This window comes from Bos indicus x Bos taurus, chromosome 20 (assembly GCF_003369695.1).
Source record: "Bos indicus x Bos taurus breed Angus x Brahman F1 hybrid chromosome 20, Bos_hybrid_MaternalHap_v2.0, whole genome shotgun sequence".
NCBI classification, from domain to species: Eukaryota; Metazoa; Chordata; class Mammalia; order Artiodactyla; family Bovidae; genus Bos; species Bos indicus x Bos taurus.
This window is the reverse complement of record NC_040095.1, coordinates 20,122,700-20,141,111: the sequence shown is the minus strand read 5'-3', so window position 1 is coordinate 20,141,111 and position 18,412 is coordinate 20,122,700. Positions and strand designations below refer to the sequence as shown.

The 18,412-nt window shown below is 38.0% G+C and overlaps 1 protein-coding gene across 8 annotated transcripts in view; it reads right to left on the bottom strand.

Moving 5' to 3' along the window:
- The window catches only part of PDE4D (phosphodiesterase 4D), a 1,572,172-nt gene that overhangs the window by 16,855 nt on the left and 1,536,905 nt on the right, over positions 1-18,412 (bottom strand). For 7 of the 8 annotated variants that reach the window (XM_027520402.1, XM_027520399.1, XM_027520403.1 and 4 more), the window contains one exon: positions 802-895. In XM_027520402.1, the coding sequence (XP_027376203.1) occupies positions 802-895 (94 nt within the window). Of the gene's footprint in view, positions 1-801; positions 896-7,360; positions 7,739-18,412 lie in introns of those variants that run through there. The other variant, XM_027520406.1, reaches the window with a different exon arrangement.

The following is an 18,412-nucleotide window of genomic DNA, read 5'->3' as shown; positions in this document are numbered from 1 at the left end:
GTAACAAGGTTATATGGGGAGCACAGAGAATCTCCAATATTATCTGATAAGTAAATATCATATTCACAAGAGCTAATTGTTGTTTTCAACTAGGACATCAGATGGTATCAATACACTCATTCACTATTTCAAGGCAGTGCCTCCTTTAACTTTTCCTTACACAGAGCGTATATCCAAGAAATGTCTGTTTAGTGAATGTGCTAATTAGCTATTACAGCAGTTTTGTTTTGAAAGTAAGTTCAGATCAAGGGTATGTTCAAGTTATTGGCTTGTTCTACCTGCATTTTCTTTCTGGATGGAGGATGGAGTGGTGGTGTCCCAGTGCACCATGCTCTCAGCTACCATCATCAGCAGGCTTTTCCTCAGCAATTGTGTTACATCTCTCTGCCTCCCCAGCCTACCAGGCATGATTCCCATTGGACTACAAACTCGTTGAGTTTAGGGACTATTTTTAACTGATTATTAAATACCTACCGTCCAGCAATGGCTGGCATTTAACAAGCATTTGTTGAATGCATGAATAGCTCTCTCTAAAAAATACATTTTTCAGTTGAGTACTTTGGAAAAATGGGAAATATACAACTTTAATTAAGGGAATCTCTAAAGTCTTGAATGCAACTAAAAGATAAAAAAAGGTACTTTGTCACCTTAGGTTCTAAAACTTAGAGGCTCATTGATTTGATGACTGAAAACAAATGGAATTCCTAACTCGTATTGAGTTCCAAAACAAGTTTGTACCCCAATCTACCTCTAAAGACAACCAAACAATAAAAAAGAAAAAAATTAAATTGTTATGCTCACCTAAGAATGTGTTTGATATATACTCTGACACTTGATTTCCAGACCGACTCATTTCAGAGAGATGGGTGAGCTCTCGATTAAGCATCCTTTTAAACTGAAAAAACAGAAAGATAAAATGAAATAACAGAAGAGGAAAGTTTAAGTGAAATAACATGAGCATATGCTAAGATATGGAAAATATGCCAAAGAATCTTTAACACATCCTGACTCTTTAGGTCAGTGTTATCCAATAGAACTTTCTACAATGATGAAAAAATGCTATACTCTCCACTCTCCAGAGATTAGTGGCTAGGAGCCACTAGCTATATGTGGCTATCAAGCCCTTTAAATATGGTTAGTATAAAGGAGGAGCTGAATTCTAGATTTTATTTAATTTTAATGAATTTAAACTGCAAAGTCACATGAAGCTAGGGGCTACCATAAATGGACAGCACACATTTAGATATTCAAGGAGGACACTGGGGGGAGAATGCATAAAAATAGCATGAATTATTAGCATTTAGAGAAGAGAAAAAACTAATTTATAAACACACAAAAGGGTTGCCACACAATAAAACATGGTATGTTTTTTATCAATTAATTTATCATTAGCAGAAATGAATATGTATACTGATCAGAGATTAAAATGTAGTCTTTTCCCCGAAAGCAGAACTGAGCAGATTTGAGTACTCTACTAGACTATAGAGAAAACATTTGAACAGATAATACATAATGTTTCCTTTTTAAAGTTTTTTAAGTAGGGATTTACTGGTTTTCAGCATCCAAAGACTTTACCAATTCATCACCATAAGTCCCATAAATACAATTGAAAATAGACCTGTTCAGCTGAAACATCATTGCTTCACAGTTTATTTTACTGGTTCCCTGGTGCCTATTTTATCCAAAGAAACATATCTACCACCTGGAATTTATCTATCACCAGCACATGGCATTATCAAAACCGGAATTCTCAACAATGTTACGCTTTCCTAGCCATTATTGCTTCTCAATGTATCTTCCTTTGACTTCCCAAATAACTCAAATAGACCTTTTAATATACCTTAATATTTCTTTTAATGTACTAAACAATATATTTTTTCTATATAGAGCAAAAACTAAATACTTGATCACAAAAAAGCCTTTAAAATTGTGAATTTCATCATAAATCCTCAATTAACGCTGGGGTAAAGAGAGTAGTGAATCATCATTTAGTAATGTCTGAAATGCATTTTTAACTCAGTATTTAGTTTATTAGAATTTAAAAAAAATTTTGGCTCTGCACAATTCATCCCAAGGTGTTATATAAACTCAAGATAATTTGGCAAATCACTTCCAGAGTTAATCTTATTGATCATCTAAATTAGGTATCAGAATTGATCACTGTAAAGTACTGAGATCAATAAAAAATTTCAGTATACTGTTGGATATAAGAAATGCATATTAGCATTTTCCTGCAGTCAAAATTGAAGAACCGGCTATAACCAACAGAGATACCTCTGGTTGTTAATTTACAGACTGACGATGCTCATTCTCAAACTCAGAAACACAAAGTTCACTTCTGTTGTGTATTTTTTTTTTATAACTTGCTCTGATTAAAAAATGCATGTAGAACTCATGTATATCCTCACTGTCTCACTGCTATTAACTGTATATAATTAGCTATGCCTTTTTCCTTTGTGTATATTTGTTGAAACATAGTTGACAATATCCTGGGTTTTTGGTATACAACATAGTGATTTGGTATTTTAATATTAATAGATTCTGTACCAAACAAAGTTATTATAATATCATTGGTTATATTCCGTGCTGTATATTATATTTTGCAATGTGTGTATATTTACATGTGTGTGTGTGGGCGCGCGTGTGCGCGCGCGCGCGCACACACACACACACACACACACACACACACACACACACACAGTGGAATATTACTCAGCCATAAAAAAGGAGAATGGAATCTTGCCATTTGTGACAACTTGGATGGACCTGGAGGGTTGTATGGTAGTGAAATAAGTTAAAGACAAATACCGTATGTTATCACTTATATGCGGAATCAGAAAATGAATGAATAGAACAGAAACAGGCTCACAGATACATAAAAACCACTGGTTGCCAGACTTGGGGAATAACGGATGGGTAAAATAGAAGAAGGGGATTAAAAGGTGCAAACAACCAGTTATAAGATAAATGAGTCACCAAATGTATGTATATTTTATATTTTAAAATTGGCATGGTCACTGCTTTGTAGACTGCAAAATACCAATTTTAAAATAAACATACATTTTGCTTATTGTCACTGAGCATTATATATTATGACCCACTGGGGGAAAAAGTAAAATTTGGAACCTTTCAAGAAAGTTCATAAAGATAATACCAAGTGTTCGAAATATTTTCTGCCCATTTTTTATGCAGTTATATTTTCTTAAACAATTCACAGGCTATCATTTATGAATATGTAAGATCATTTAACTCACACTGGCACACAGTAGATGCTCAATATTATTTGAATTTTATCTCCTGGTTTCCTAGGCCTTTTATAGTGATAGTTTAATTTTATCATTGCAGGAATGGACAGAAGATCTAACTGTATTTAAACCAACATAAAATATATACCTAAATATCTAGCTCCCCTACCAATACCAAAAAATAATTTAGGGTATTATTCATATAGAAAATGGTCACTATATTAAAAAGCAGAGACACTACTTTGCCAACCAAGGTCAGATTAGTCAAAGCTATGGTTTTTCCAGTAGTCATGTATGAATGTGAGAGTTGGACCGTAAAGAAAGCTGAGTGCCAGAGAATTGATGCTATTGAACTGTGATGTTGGAGAAGACTCTTGAGAGTCCCTTGGACAGCAAGGAGATCCAACCAGTCCATCCTAAAGGAAATCAGTCCTGCATATTCATTGAAAGACTGATGCTGAAGTTGAAACTCTAATACTTTGGGGCCACCTGATGCAAAGGGCTGATTCATTAGAAAAGACCCTGATGCTGGGAAAGATGGAAGGCAGGAGGAGAAGGGGACAACAGAGGATGAGATGGTTGGATGCCATCACCAACTCAATGGACATGAGTTTGAGCAAGCTCTGGGAGATGGTAAAGGACAGGGAACCTTGGTGTGCTATAATCCATGGGGTTGCAAAGCAGGAGACCCAACTGAGCGGCTGAACAACAACAAAAAACCATGCCTAAGGGGCTTCCCAGGTGGTGATAGTGCTAAAGAACTGGCCTGTCAATGCACAAGATCCCTGGGTCAGGAAGATCCTAGAGGAGGGCATGACCACCCACTCCAGCATTCTTGCCTGGAGAATCCCTTGGACAGAAGAGTCTGGTGGGTTACAGTTCACAGGGTCACAAAGAGTCGGACACAACTGAAGTGACTTAGAACTCAAGTACCATGCATACGGCCTAAAGGTATGTAAATATCTGTTTGATGAATGAAATTTTCTCCTGGAAAAAATCTACTTTTTAGGCAAAAGATATTCAAGAGAGTCTGCTAAACCTCTAAAACATATATTTAATGAAATATCTCTTTGACCTGAAATTGTCCCTGCTATGAGATAGAAGTGGCCAGAGAGGACTGCCTGGTCATGACAAAATCCTTTCTTAAAAGTTAGGGGAATAAGTAAGATTTTCAGCCACTAGCCTAGCCATTCTACAGTCTGTTATACAGGAACCACTGTCCACCTGCCTTCCATGCATTTATTTGAATGTAACTAAAAAAACGTTGCAGCCTTGGTGGGGGGCAGTTGGTGCAACTCAAACAGTCAGATAGGAACCCAGTTTTTCTACAGAACTACTTTCTAACATGTAAGCAATTTGGTATAAGGAATACATTGCCATATGCCCAAGAAGAAAAACTGCATGGTATCTGCAGATATGCCACGCAAATTACTGTATTTAACTGGAAGAACATGAAAATGAAGTGTAATCTTCTTGGCAGTTTGATTATACAACTCATCAAAATAGCCAGTTGGTGCAAATAACTAAAGCAAAAAATTCCAGTGAAAGAATTCTGTTGTACAGACTGATAAATGACACGTTATATTCTGCTGATTATTTTTGCATCATATACATATATTCCCAGACTATCCTTTTCCCTTTGTTCAAAACCCCAAAGCATGGGTGGAGAAAAACCCTTCACTGCACACCTATCACCCTCCCAAGACTTGGGAGGTGCTCCAAGGAAGTCAACATTTCCTTTTAACATAATTAGATAACACAATATTTTAAGCAGACCTCTTTCTTCCCAAAAGTATAGGAGATTTCCTAAAAACAATTTTCAGAGAGTCAATTAAATTATAGCACAAAGAACTTTTCTAAAAAGAATCAAAATTGTTTCTTTTTTTGTTTTTGCTACTGATATAAAACATATGGTCCAAGGGAAGCTAAATTAATAACCCCCAAAATTACCATCAGTGCTTCCTCAACTGGTAGTTCCTCTTACAATTTGGTTTTGGAGTGTATAGCTGGATGTGCTAACAGACAATAAACTAAATCACTCAACAATCATTTTTAAATCCAAGTGGAATTTCTCTCATTTTAAGATAACTACATACCAATTATTAACATAACTGTAAAACTGCCATGAGGGGGAAAATGATTAGAAAAGGTAATAAAATCTATTTTTCCTAGAATGCTTTCTAGGTTCTTTCTCAATTTATAGATTTAGAAGAGACAAAATATAGAACTGCTTTTCAAAAAGAACTGGTTGCAAAATGTAGAACAATTTAATTGAGCACTTAGATATCTCTAAAAGGACCTCTAAATATTTTAGACTGATGAATTATTCTGATTGTTTCTGATCTAAACAGTCTGAAATGATATGTAGAGTTATTGTTGCAACAAAGAATAAAGAGGAAGATCTCTAAGTGAATGCTTTCAAATCCTTTGTTCTCATTATGCATCAGAATGTCTGTATGCAGCAAATATAAAACATAAAGGAAAGGGAAAATGCAGTTGAACTGAATATTGAATATTGCTTTTTCAACTCCAGTTATCCAATTTATGTTTATTTAAGACTGTCAAGGAAACAAAACTAAATAATAAAAAAAAATTAAAGTATTCCCAAATTTAATCCCTGTACTTCCCCCTCATGCCAATGTGCTACTTAGTGCATTATATATCTTCTAGTATATAATTAAGACAGTGGTAAAGGTCAAACATTAAGTAAATGCTTGTTTTTCCCCACAACATTCTGCTAAAAATTATTTGAATATGCTGCACTGTGACACACTACAAGTTTGGTGGATGCCAGCATTAAAAGCTAAAATAAACACTGTATTAACCGCACAAAAACAAATCTTTCAAAATACATAATAAGACTAAATACATATATATCTATCCTTCCTAAGTGTTTTAAGCAATATAATATTAAAAACATAAAGCTGCCAGCAAAATTTCTGCAAAAAGCATTAAAATTCTGTAGATTCTCGAAGGTATTATCCATAATTATAACATGACTGTGAAGCCCTTCAAAAAGTATCAAATATGAGCTGTATAGAAGCTAAGAAATTAATTCCAGAGAGACTGGGGAGGGGGATGCTTCTTTATTACTCTCTACACTTTTCTCTATTAAAAAAAAATTAAGCCAAGAAATGGCTAGCAAAATTCAAATAATGAAAATGACAAAATCTGGAATCAAGATTTTAAGGAAGGTGGAAAATCATGACTTTGGACAACTAAAACTGAAATAAGTTTTCTTAGAATGCAAGTAAATCTCACAGGAAAGAGGAAATTTTGCTTTAAAAAGAAACAAAGAAAATGAAAAATGTTTCAATCTGAAAGCCCTTAAAGTAATGGAAAAGGATTCTCTAAAAACGTGTATTGTGATTTGCTCAAACATTCAAGAATAAACTCCAGTTTCTGAAGTGATGTTTCATTTAGGACTAAAAAAGATTTTTCCACCTCAAGTCTATATTAAACAGATAGGATTGCCAGGTTAGCATTACCACAGGGCATGCAAGAAGCTTACCAAGCAGGAACATAACCTTATTAAATGCAGTGTACTAATTCATTTTTTGAGATTTAACAAATATAGCAGTTACCATATAAATTTACATCTTTCAGTTTTACAAATAGATCAAGTGTTCATTTACATAAAATATCACCTAAAAATTAAATACTGTCAATTTTATTGTCATCTATATCCAAAGGTTGGAAGAAAAAAAAAAAAAACCTCATCAGGTAAAAGTAGTACAGCTTTTTAGAAAGAGGCATAAACTAATTTTTATAGACTTTAAATGCTACATACTAATTAGAGCCCATGTACCAGTTATAATTTATCCCAATTACTTATCTCCAATGGAATTACCTTGACACTTAAAAAAACACTCAAATCTACACAAGATAAAACAGAAGAAATGCTGAAAATTAAAAAGCTATTTTAACATACAAATTACAACTAATAAAAGTTATACAATTTCTCCTTATCTTGACCACTAAAAACACACATGTCTTCTGTAGCTCATGTCTAAAGAAAAGATTGCTTAGAAAGCTTTACTCCATAGTAATTTATTAAAATTATTAGTTATGTAATCAGAGTAATCAGGAGTTTACAAAGGCTAAATAAATCTTACCTTTATGTAGCCCCAAGATACTGACAGTAAATAGTTTGCTTCAGGCATTTTTGATTGATTATATAGAGAGTAAGTTCTAAAATAAGTATATCTTCAAAACCTTGATACTTAGCAATCTCCACAAGCAGAGTATGCAGATTTTTAAAGATTTTTGGTAATTAAGTACACATAAGAAAGCCTCGCATTAGATCCCATCCAGTCGGTTTCCCATTGAATACATGCCATTTGTAAAACTCCAGAATGCAAAAGAATTCAACCACTATTCTGAATAAAGACAATTCGTGTGATAAAGAAACATCTAAAGATCTAAGGGTCTGCATCTTTCTCTCCCTGAGCTCCAGGGCTTAATGAATAATGTATGTCAAGATGCTTAGCTGCAAGAAAGAGTAGTTCTGTCAAAAGCTACCAAATAAGGAACTGCAGGGAAGCCAGAAAGAGTGACAAGAAACCCCTCCCATAAAACCCCAACTATGCACCAATCACATTGCGTACCTGGGTCTATCAGGGCAGGGGGCGTGGACTAGGCCCAGGCTGCTCTGTGATTGGTTGGCAAGGGTGAACCTCTGGGGAGGAGGTTTTTCTCCTCACCTCTGGTAAACGCCATTTAATAATGGTATCCCTACAGCTCAGGCTGCCGCAGGAAAAGATGAATGGGCTTTACTTCTCATTGTGATGAATAACCACCATAAAACTCTGCAGAATTCATAGTTCATTCTTAAATAAGAATTTCCAATCCTTTCAGAGTCATTTCTATGAATTTTAATATTCTCTGACTTGTCTTCAAAATAAAAGTTGCTCTAAAAAATTTAAATAAATAAAAGCTGCTCTAAAAATGGCAGACATTTTAATTGTCTCCCTCTGTCAAATCCAAAACAAGTGGTTTCCCCGGTGACACATATACAACTGAAGTTCTTCCTCAGTCCAACCTGATAGCATAGTGTAATTAGAAAATAGAATTAATGTCCAGAATTCATAAATGGAAGTGATGCACTTCTTCACCTGTGTGGCATTGCTATTCTTAGCTCCTTTTGTTTCAATTGTTATATTTGGTTGAGCTCCACAACCTTCCAAAATCTAAGGGTGGGGATGATTTATTATACATTTGATTGGAAGGAGGGGTGGAAACCTGAAAGCCAATGCACTGTATATGGTTCAAGAATGCAGAGCTCTGTGGACAGATTTCAGGATCTATATTTTGATCAGAAGAGAGTATTTTTATGATTGTGTAAAGGTGTAAGAGTGGCTCTTAAGAATACAGACTTGAGCTCAAAAGGAATCAGGTCTTTTACAAGAAGTAAATAAGAAATCTAAATTCCTTTGGGAAAAAATAATCTTTTCTATTTGGTTTGGGATAGCCTTGGATACGACTGAGCGACTTCACTTTCACTTTTCACTTTCATGCATTGGAGAAGGAAATGGCAACCCACTCCATTGTTCTTGCCTGGAGAATCCCAGGGACGGGGAAGCCTGGTGGGCTGCCGTCTATGGGGTTGCACAAAGTCAGACACGACTGAAGCGATTTAGCAGCAGCAGCAGCAGCAGCATTATTCAGTAAATTTTATATTAAAGAGGTCTTACGGATAAGAAATAAGGGGAAAGTAGGGCAACCCACTCCAGTATTCTTGCCTGGAAAATCCCAGGAACAGAGGAGCCTGGTGGGCTGCTGTCTGTGGGGTCGCACAGAGTCGGACACGACTGAAGTGACTTAGCAGCAGCAGCAGCTTTTGCTCTGTTTTAGCATGACGTCCTGTCCAGTCTACCTTTCCTCCATCTCAGTTTGTACCCACTTCTCTGTGTTTCTCTGACTTGTCGGTGTGGTGACTGCTCAGTCTTCCTACATCAGGTTTACCAGTCTCAGAAAGCACACCCTCATCAGAAACATGTCACCCCTGCCTCTTTGAACTTCTACTGGTCCTTTGCTGCCCAAGTCTTCAGCTGCAGTTCCCACCCAATGTATTCATTCCCAAAGTCCCAAAATCTTCTACAAAAAACAATGTTAAACTCCCATGTTTCACTAAAACTGCTTCCAGAAGAATGCAAAGGTCCTCCTCTTGCACTATTCTCTCATTCTCAACTTCTCTTTAGTGTTCAATAGTCTGATCACTCTCTCCCCTCTTTCTCACTCCCAGGACCTGCAGCTTCCGGATGAAGTTTTTCCTCCCACTTCTCTGACCTTTGTTGCCTTCAATTCATCTTCTAATCTAGGATACACACAAAGACTCTCTCCAGGGCAAACACTGTCTAATGACCTCTTCTAACGTGAAATTTAGGACCTTATTTACAAATGACTAAAGGATACTATTCCTGATGGAATGCCCTACCAGACACCTCAGACTTTTTCAAAATTGGTAGGTCCTTTTTCTATTCAAAGCAGCTCTTACTATGACTACTCCCATTTCACTCAGTGGGCCCATATTCCAGTGTCTCAAACTGAAATCTATGACTCTTGCTATTCAATAGGTATTTCATGTGAGTTGACCACTGTTAGATGTTTAATGTAATAATCCAACTGAATCCTTGAGTGACCCTGGTGTATTCCTGGTCTAGCACGTACCTTCCCTCCATACTTACAAAGTTCTGTGTTCGACAGCAGGGCTTTTTCACTTACCCTTGTTCCTTTCCATTCCCACTCTCATCATCTAAATCCAAAGGCTTTAATAGGTGAAAGAAGTGGAAAGGACTTTCAATATCATCCCTCCAAACATCCTAATATCCACATAAAGTAATACCTAAAGAGACAGTGCTTTTCCCAAGTTCACTCAAGTACTAAGAACAGACTCTGAGTTGAAATCCTTTAGTGCATAACCCATGAGGAAGACTCTCACTTCTGTGTCAGTTTCCTCATTTGTAAAATTGGTTACGGTGGTAACTGTCTCCAAAGATGCCTCCTGATGAGCCACACGACCCTACACTGAATCTGAGCTGGCTTGGGTAACCAACAAAGGATGATGCCTATCTGTGGAGCCTGTCACAGGAAGTCTGGCAGCTCTCACCTTGGTCTCCATGAATGTGCTCTTGGGATCTCTGAGCCACCTTGTAAGAAAGCGTGAGTATTCTGAGACTGCCATGTTAGGAGGAAGCCCATGCTAAGTTTATGGAAAGGTTTCTGGGAGAGGGACCCAGAGAAAGAAATGGTGGTGGTTGGGGGAGGAGAAGATGGGAGGAGAGAAAGACAGAGAAAATGAGCAAGCACATAGGCATACTCAGCTATCTCCAGCCCTACCAGCCATGCCAGCCCCAAGCCAGACCTGGAAGTGAAGAATCTATCTTAGCCATCCAAGCAATTGTCCCTGTAGATGACTCCACCCCTCATCACCATCTGACTGCAAGCACATGACGGATTCTTACATGAGAATGTCGAGCCAAGCCCAACTAACCCATAAAACAATGCAAAATAATTTAAAAATAGATATTCTAAACCACAAAGTTTGAAGTGATATGTTATAGCAATAAATAGCCAGGACAACTATTATGAGGATTAAATGAGGTGTTACATGCAAAGCTTAGGCTTCCCTGGTGGCTCAGACGGTAAAGAGTCTGCCTGCAGTACGGAAGACCTGGGTTCAATCCCTGGGTCAGGAAAATCCCCTGGAGAACAGAATGGCAACCCACTCCAGGGTTCTTGCTGGGAAAATCTCATGGACAGAGGAGCCTTGCCGGCTACAGTCCATGGGATTGCAACAGAGTTGGACATGACTGAGCTACTTCACTTTCACTTTATATGCAGAGCACTGAAAACATCTGATACATAGTGATAAAAAGATATTAGGCTATGATGATAACATCGATGATGATGATAAATATTTCATTGCTGTGCCTATGTTTTTTTAACTTTTTGTTTTATTGGGGGTATAGCTGATTAACAATGTTGTGATAGTTTCAAGTGGACAGCGAAGGGACTCAGCCATACACATCAGTTCAGTTCAGTTTAGTCACACAGTCGTGTCCGACTCTTTGCAACCCCATGGACTGCAGCACGCCACGCCTCCCTGTCCATCACCAACTCCTGGAGCTTGCTCAAACTGATGCCTATCGAATTGGTGATGCCATCCAACCATCTCATCCTCTGTCATCCCCTTCTCCTCCAGCCTTCATCAGGGTCTTTTCCAATGAGTCAGTTCTTTCCATCAGGTAGCCAAAATATTTGAGTTTCAGCTTCAGCATCAGTCCTTCAATGAATATTCAGAACTGATTTCCTTTAGGATTGACTGCTTTGATCTCCTTGCAGTCCAAGGGACTCTCACGCGTCTTATCCAACACCACACTTCGAAAGCATCAATTTTTCAGCGCTCAGCTTTCTTTATAGTCCAACTCTCACATCCAGACATGACTACTGGAAAAACCATAGCTTGGACTAGATGGACCTTTGCTGGCAAAGTAACATCTCTGCTTTTTTAATATGCTGTCTAGGCTGGCCACAGCTTTTCTTCCAAGGAGCAAGCATCTTTTAATTCCCTGGCTGCAGTCACCATCTGCAGTGATTTTGGAGTCCAAGAAAATAAAGTCTGACACTGTTTCCATTGTTTCCCCATATAGTTGCCATGAAATGATGGAACCCAATGCCATGATCTTCGTTTTTTGAATGCTGAGCTTTAAGCCAACTTTTTCACTCTCTTCTTTCACTTTCATCAAGAGGCTTTTTAGTTCCTCTTCACTTTCTGCCATAAGGGTGGTGTCATCTGCATATCTGAGGTTATGATATTTCTCCCGGCAATCTTGATTCCAGCTTGTGCTTCATCTAGCCCAGCATTTCTCATGATGTACTCTGCATATAAGTTAAATAAGCAGGGTGACAATATACAGCCTTGACGTACTCCTTTTCCTATTTGGAAACAGTCTGTTGTTCCATGTCCGGTTCTAATTGTTGCTTCTTGACCTGCTTATAGATTTCTCAGGAGGCAGGTAAGATGGTCTGGTATTCCCATCTCTTGAAGGATGTTCCACAGTTTGTCATGATCCACACAGTCAAAGGCTTTGGTGTAGTCAATAAAGCCAATGTTTTTCTGGAACTCTCTTGCTTTTTCAATGATCCAACAGATGTTGGCAATTTGATCTCTGATTCCTCTGCCTTTTCTAAATCCAGCTTGAACATCTGGAAGTTCTTGGTTCATGTACTGCTGAAGCCTTGCTTGGAGAATTTTGAGCATTATTTTGCTAGTGTGTGAGATGAGTGCAATCATGCAGTAGTTTGAACATTCTTTGGCATTGCCTTTCTTTGGAACTGGAATGAAAACTGACCTTTTGCAGTTCTGTGGCTGACCTGACCTTTTCCAGTCCTGAAAACTGTCCTTTTCCCTACGTGGCCACAGCCATACATATACATTTATCTATTCTCTCTAAATCCCCCTCCCATCCAGGCTGCCACATAACATTGATCAGAGTTTCATGTGCTATACAGTAGAAGATGCCTACATTTGTAAACTCCTGGCTTATCCTTTTAAAAGGATAACATGTATCCATATATATACTTGTTTCCTTCCAACTGCATCATTTCATTCCATGCATCAGACTCAAAACACTGTAATTGCTTCATTACTCATGTCCTTTGGCTTTTCTCCACCACCCGCTTACTGATCTCAACTGCCAGGCAACTTTCCTCAAACTCAGACTCAGTCTGCCACTCCAAAGCCAGTGGCTGACAACTCAGTGTCACCTGCTTCAACATATCTGGACTTCTCTGGAAGCTCTGGCCTGACACTGGCCTTAATCCCTGAGTTTAAGCTCTTTCCACACTTGCTCAGTTCCCAGCAGGCTCCTATTCCACCCATCCCTGTGATGAAGCCCTCCTTTTTTTTTTTTTTTTTTGGCCATACCCTGTGGCTTGTGGGATCTCAGTAGTTCCCCCAACCAGGGACTGAGTCTGGGCCATGGCAGTGAAAGCCTGGAATCCTAACCACTAGTCTGACAGGGAACTATCAGTACCCTCCCATCTTTTATTCTATCTACTTCAAGCTGGTCTTTCGAAGTCAAATTTAAATCATTCAAAATACACCTCAAGACCAAATATTTCAGCCCTTCACCAAACTCTTAACTATTCTATACTCACTCTTTAAAGATTACTTATTACTCTATTATATTCCAGACACTCTCCTGGATATGGGGGTATAGCAGTGTGAACAACGGTTTTTCACCCAGAGCTTACATTCGACAATTAATTCCATAAATACATATGTCAGTAATGGTAGGTGCAATAGAGAAAAATAAATGACAAGGAGGGTAAGAGGTATCAGGGATAAAGGTTCCTCTCTTATATGATGATCAAAGAAAGACTCTGATGAGATGACACATGCTCAGAAACCTGAAGAAAGAGAGGGAGCAAGTCTTATGGATTTCTGGGGGTAGAGGGAGTCAAGCAATGGATCTGCGGAGAGCAAAGGCCCTGAGGTGGGGGCAGGGGGTGGTGGTGGGGGCCATTCTTGGCCTTATTGTACTGCCCATTATTTGTTTCCATCTAGTAATCTATTTGTTGCTGGGAAAGATTGAAGGCAAAAGGAGAAGGGGGCGGGAAAGGATGAGATTAGGTTAGATAGCATCACCAACTCAGTGGACACAAATCTGAGAAAAAACCAGGAGATTGTGCAGGACAGGGAAGCCTGGCGTGCTGCAGTCCACGGGGGTGAAAAGAACTGGACCTGACTTAGTGACTGAGCAACAACAGCAATCAATCTATTTTATTCTCTGTTGAATTTCAAACTATTAATAAGTTACTTCTTTCTTTGTGTAACAAATACTTTTTAATCCTGAAATGAAATTCTTAAATATTCTTTTTACATACACACTTTACTAAATATATACACACATACTAAGCAATCCTTATATAGATACTTAAAAAAATTTGTATAATGGCTTACCAGTAACATAAAGGGGTCACAAAAGAGTCAGACATGAATTAGTGGCCCAATAACAAAAGTTGAAAAAAGTAATTTATAAATTAAACATTGCAAAATTAAACACTTGTACATGAGTACATTAAAAAAAAAGACACAGTAAAAGCTTGTATCTTACTATCACTAGCTGTGTGATCTCAAGAAAGTTATTTAAACTTTCCATGCTTCAGTTTACTCATCTGAAAATGAGAATAATAATAATACCATCTATCTATGTTGTTGGGAGTTTTAATTAGTACACATATGTAAAGTACTTGGGCTTCCCTGGTGGCTCAGATGGTAAAGAATCTGTCTGTGATGCAGGAGACCCAGGTTCGATCCCTGGGTTGGGAAGAACCCCGCCCCACCCCTAAGAAGAGAATGGCAACCCACTCCGTTATTCTTGCCTGGAGAATTCCATGGACAGAGGACCCTGTCAGGCTGTAGTCCATAAGTTGCAGAGTCAGACATGACTGAGCAACAGAGCACTAAGTGCTCTGATTCCTCCAATGTGGAGAATTACCATCACTGTGACAGCAACATGGAAATAATTACCAGAGTGCTGTATTGGAGGGATGATCTTTTTCCAAAATGGTGAGTGGCTCTTGGAAAGGTTTTCAAATTAACAAAGTGCACTTTTCCCTCAAATTACACTGCAATTGCATTACTCAAAAATGTACTGTGGATTAGCACCATGCAAAAAACATTTTGCATTTATATGTAAAAAGTCGTTGCGTTCTAGGCTCAGATAACCCTAAGTGAATTTTTTACCTTTGTGAATGGTTTCTGGGACACAGAAACAGTCCATGATGAAGGACTATCCCAGAGACTAGTTACTCCCTGGCTCTTGTCCATGAAATGCCACCAGCGTACCTGAAACTTCTTCAATGTTCCCAGTGTTAAGAATCACTTTTCTAATTGTGTCAACTGCTTTGAACTTTGCCTCCTCAACCAGGGTGGAGGACACTTGAGGCAAGAAAGATATGTGATTTTTTCTTCATATTTCCCTAAGTTGTTAATGAACCACAGGCATAAAAAGATTCAACTGTAGCTCTCTGACCTGCTGTAGTAGGGGACATAACGGTAACAGTACGCAGTAGTAGTAGTAACAGTAATAATGCCAAGTAAAAAGTACTTAGGAAGGTTTCCGTATTTCTAGGGAATAAGAAATCTTTTAATATCCAAGCTAAATTAAAATTCATTTCATTTTTCCCATTATAAAAAACAGACTAGATGCTCCTTCCAATTGCCACAGTAGTAAAGCCTGCAGAAAGAAATCTAAACAACTCAGAAGAAAATATGGATGAAACCAGAGAGATATAGGTTTACAGATGAGGCTTGGTTTCTGATCATTCTAATGAGGAAATTGTTAACAAGTATGTTACAGCATTTACTAGGCACCTAGGATGCACCAAGAGCTTTATTTATCTCTTATCTCTAATCTTTGCAACATCCTGAGTAGATAGATGAGATCCTCATTTTAAGGTGAAAAGACAGACACTCTTAAATCGGCAATAACTTGCCCTGGATGTGGAGGGGCTGAGACGCAAGTCCAGGTCTCTTTAGTCTTCGCTCTTCATGGTGGATGAATATCTTGCCATATAATTAGGCTGATCCAAACTATGATAAATGGTATGAATTTAGGAGTGGACTCATTTGGTCTTAATCCTTGTGCTGACTCCACCTACTAACTAGTGAGGAAGCTGGTGCCCAAAGAGAGATACTGGCAGCCTCACCTGATGGTGAGACGTACTTATATGTGCAAGTGCTATATGAACAAGACACAGATGCATAGGGAGACCTCAGGCTTCCTGATTAGTAATTTGCTCCTCTCAAACATCCAAATGATTTTATATATGAACAAGTGCGTGTCTGTGTGTGTGTGTGTGTGTGTGTGTGTGTGTGTGTACCAGAGTAGAAAAAAATATATATAATTTTCTTCAGCATTCAGTTCTCTAATAATAATTCTCAGAATCTCTAGAGGCCACTCCTGTTTTATTCCATTCTTTCTTGGTCCTCAAGCAATACCCCAAGCAATCAACATTTGTGGACTATTTCAGGATATTTAAAACTCTGCTCATGGAGATAAGTCTTTGATATACTAACACATGCTGGTATCACTGCCTTTGCAACAGAGGTCAACAAAAATAAGACATTTTTAAACAGGGAAAAAGAAAAACAACCCAAACTATGAGGAAACTGAGGCTCAGAAGTTCCAGTGTCTTGGCCAAGGTCACAAAGCCAAATAGCAGGGACAGAATTTGAACCCAGGTTGTCTGGCTTCAGAGTACTCCAAATTGCCAAAAAAAAAAAAACTATTTCAGGCATTAATCCATATTTACCCTAGAGTCTATAAGCAATATGTCTGTTAACATAATTAATTCTAAGATGGGGCTTCCCTGATGGCTCAAATGGTAAAGAGTCTGCCTGAAATGCAGGAGACTTGAGTTCGAACCCTGGGTTGAGAAGATCTCTGGAGAAAAGAATGGCTACCCACTCTAGTATTCTTGCCTGGGGAATCCCATGGACAGAGGAGCCTGGTGGGCTACAGTCCCTGGGAATGCAATCTATTATTACACTTGAAATATTTACAAATTATTTAAAGTAGTGTTATTGACTCTTAGATGTCTCCAAACCAAGGGATATTCCTGGCAACAGCACTGTTTTTGGTAAGATGTACATCTTAAAATAGTTTATCCTATAATCAGTTACATTTATTTTACACCTTTCTACTTAGGATTGAAGTTCTGGGAGTTTTAATCAAGACACAAATCTACATAGAGTAGGCTCACCTATTCAACACTGCTCGGCTTAAGATACGCAAATCTAACTGCTATAAAGAAAGAATTCTGAGGCAAGATTAAACTTCAGGTACTGAATACAATGAGGACTGCAAACCACTGTCTGTAAAATCACTAAGTGGTCTTTTGCTTTCATATGCCTTAAAAATAGTTCTGGAGGCAAACAATGATCTGTAATTAATTGACAACCTGTATTTCAATTAACAGAATTTTATTATCTATTTTTTACATTATTAAAACTATATTTTCTTTGCTTAATAGTGTAAAACCAACCATGACACAAGTAAATATACCAAACTTGTTTGTATTTACTGCCCTCTAGTGATAAACGGAGCCAAATGTGATTTAAAGAACAGCTCTGTTCTTTAAGAGCCATCACATTTCAGAACACAAAAACATATCTTATGAATATTTTGGAGACTTGAGATTAAGAGGAACTCCTGGTTGATCTAGGGTTTAGCTTTTTTCAGGTTGATTTTTTTGAAACCAAAAATCATCTGAAAAGCTAAGAATCGCTCTTTAACCTGGTTTGAAAGTTTTCACCAAACATTAGTTTTATTTAAAACAGGAAAAACCTAATGTTTATTGAGAAAGAAATTCTGATGTAAGAAACTTTATTTTTGTTGAAAGGTTCCTTGAAGATGAAATGACAGGACACTGATATGATGATATCTTTATTTAAATTTCTCTTACACATTATCTCATTAAATGTTAGCATAGTATCCTATCATTGTTAATACAATTTGAATTATATAGAGTAGATACAGAGTTTTCTATGTTCACAGCTAAGTAGTAAACCCAGCTGAAGCCACCACCACGACCACCATAATCATCATCTATCTACTAAGGACTTTTGTTTCACTGAAGAACAGTTAAGGCAACGAATGTTCGCACAAACCTCATATAAATGAGGCTTCTACAAAAATAATCTTGTATGAAAGAGAACTTCCTAATTACGGAGAAAATATATACACTGTGTGATTTCATTCATGACATTCTGGCAAGGCAAAACTATAGATAGGGACAGTCAGGTCACTGGTTGACAGCTACTGAGAGCAGGGGGAGGGGAATGACCACAAAGAAGCAAGAGAAAACTTTTTGGGCAATGGAAACATTTTATATCTAGATTATGATGGTAGTTTTCCAATTGTGTAACCTGTCAAAACATAGTCAGGAGCTGCTGCGTGCATGCTCAGTTGTGACTGATTCTTTGTGACCCCATGGATGGTAGCCTACCAGGCTCCTCTGTTCATGGGGCTCTCCAGGCAAGAACACTGGAGTGGGTTGCCATTTCCTTCTCAAGGGGATATTCCTGACCCAGGGATCAAATCCGCGCCTCCTGCGTCTCCTGCACTGACAGGCAGATTCTTTACCTGCTGAGACAC